A 1852-nucleotide genomic window follows, 5' to 3' on the forward strand; every position below is an offset into this window, starting at 1 on the left:
TTTTTAAATACATTTTTTTTAATTTAAAAAAAAATTAAAAAAAATTAAATAGGTGCCACGTGTCAACATCTGATTGGTCCACGTGTCAGTCTTAAGGGTCAACTAACGGATGGACTAAATTGGTCTTTTATCAAACCCCAAGGGGGTCCTGTGATAAAAATGAAACCCCAGGGGGAAAAAAATAAAGTTGCTAAACCCTAGGGGGGTTTGAGGTATTTAACCCAAATAATTATTAAGTTAACAAATTTTGGAATTTTACCTGTGCTTGATCAGCATTTTTTTCAGCTTATATTTCTTTGGTTTCCACCTCTTCCGGTCCGTATTCAAAGGTAAATGACAACCTTTGTAATTATGCCCTAAACCCCCACAATTTCCACATTTAACGATATATCCACTACGGGTCAGCTTGTAGGGGTTAGTCGGCTCATCTACAGCTTTTCGCCTACTAATCTTTGGTCGACCAGGAGCCCTTCTAATGCAAGGTGGCAGGATTTGATCGCATGGATCATCAGCTGGCCATGTCTGTGGACCTTCCATGCCATAAACTCGAGCTGCATATCCTTGTATGTACTTGTCCATCTTGTAATAATCATCCAAATAATCCTCCGGGTTTTGTTTATGCATGTAAATTGCAGCACAAGCATGGGAGCAAGGGATCCCACTCACCTGCCATCTTCCACATGTGCATGTGTGATGATCTAACCGGACTAAATGCCGTGGCTCGTATATGTGCTCGATCTCAAACTCCAACTCATTCTGCCACCGACTAATACAATTCCTTGCATCACTTTTTGACCTCTCCAATTTTTTATGGATCTTTGGGCATATGGTGTAGTGTGTCGACCGGATTCCATTCCTTTTCTGCTGGAAGCGTGCCATTATTTGCTGAGAAATTTCTTCAAGCATAGTCAGTATAGGCTTAGACCTAGCTTCCTTAATCCATGCATTAAAGCTCTCAGCCAAGTTGCTTAATAACATATCACTTTTGGTTTGGCAGCTGAAAGCATGTCTGGACCATGATGCCTTAGGTACACCACTAAGGTATTCGTGTGCCCCTTTATCCATTGATAGTATATTCTGCATGTGATGGTCAAACGCATAAACATTGGCTGCACGTGCAGCCCCCCACAACTGATCCTTCATAGCTTTCCTTGTGTAGCCTTTAACTTTGAGGTTCGCATGTAGGTGCCGAACACAAAAGCGATGCTCAACATGTGGCAATACAACCTCAACCGCAGTTCCATGCCCCTACACACATAAATTTATGTTAAATTATATGTAATAACATAAAGAAATAAAAGAACACAATAAGAACATAAATAGTGATCAACAATTGCATACAATACAATCATAAATATGTCCAATGGAATTATTACACAAAAATTACATTTCCAAAAGAGAGTATGTTTATAGTCAACATTATATGGATCTTCGTATAGACATTCGACAAAAAAGCATCAACCCAAGTCGTCCATTTGGGATAGATTTATTATTTTGGATTATGGGGATCTCATTTTGTGTTGAGATGGATACATTTGACTAATTGTATCTCATGAGTGTTTCGGCCTTGCTTATGTACCTCTTGGATTCTCCTCTTCACATGGCCTAGTAATTATGCAGTTTATTATTACATATTACATATTACATATTATGCAGTTTATTATACACCGGTATTATACAGGGAAAGCCCCACTCAAATTAAAATAACAGATAAATTAAACACCAAATTTGACTTCTCAAAATTCAGAGCATCCATACCCTTCTAGAATGAGCACGGTGAGTTGTGTATTGAGCATGGTGAGTTGTATATTAAATGGAAATTAAGCCCCACAGGAAAAATTGATAGAATGCC

The 1852-nt window shown here is 38.5% G+C and overlaps 1 protein-coding gene across 1 annotated transcript in view; it reads right to left on the reverse strand.

Annotated features, from left to right (window-relative positions):
• Window positions 1–255: 255 nt before the first annotated feature.
• The window catches only part of LOC132181698 (uncharacterized), a 5870-nt gene continuing 4273 nt past the window's right edge, over window positions 256–1852 (reverse strand). Inside the window, exon 3 of the mRNA XM_059594938.1 lies at window positions 256–1248. Coding sequence (XP_059450921.1) covers window positions 256–1248 — 993 coding nt within the window. The remainder of the gene's footprint in view (window positions 1249–1852) is intronic.

Source organism: Corylus avellana, chromosome ca5 (genome assembly GCF_901000735.1).
Source record: "Corylus avellana chromosome ca5, CavTom2PMs-1.0".
Classification (NCBI taxonomy): Eukaryota; Viridiplantae; Streptophyta; class Magnoliopsida; order Fagales; family Betulaceae; genus Corylus; species Corylus avellana.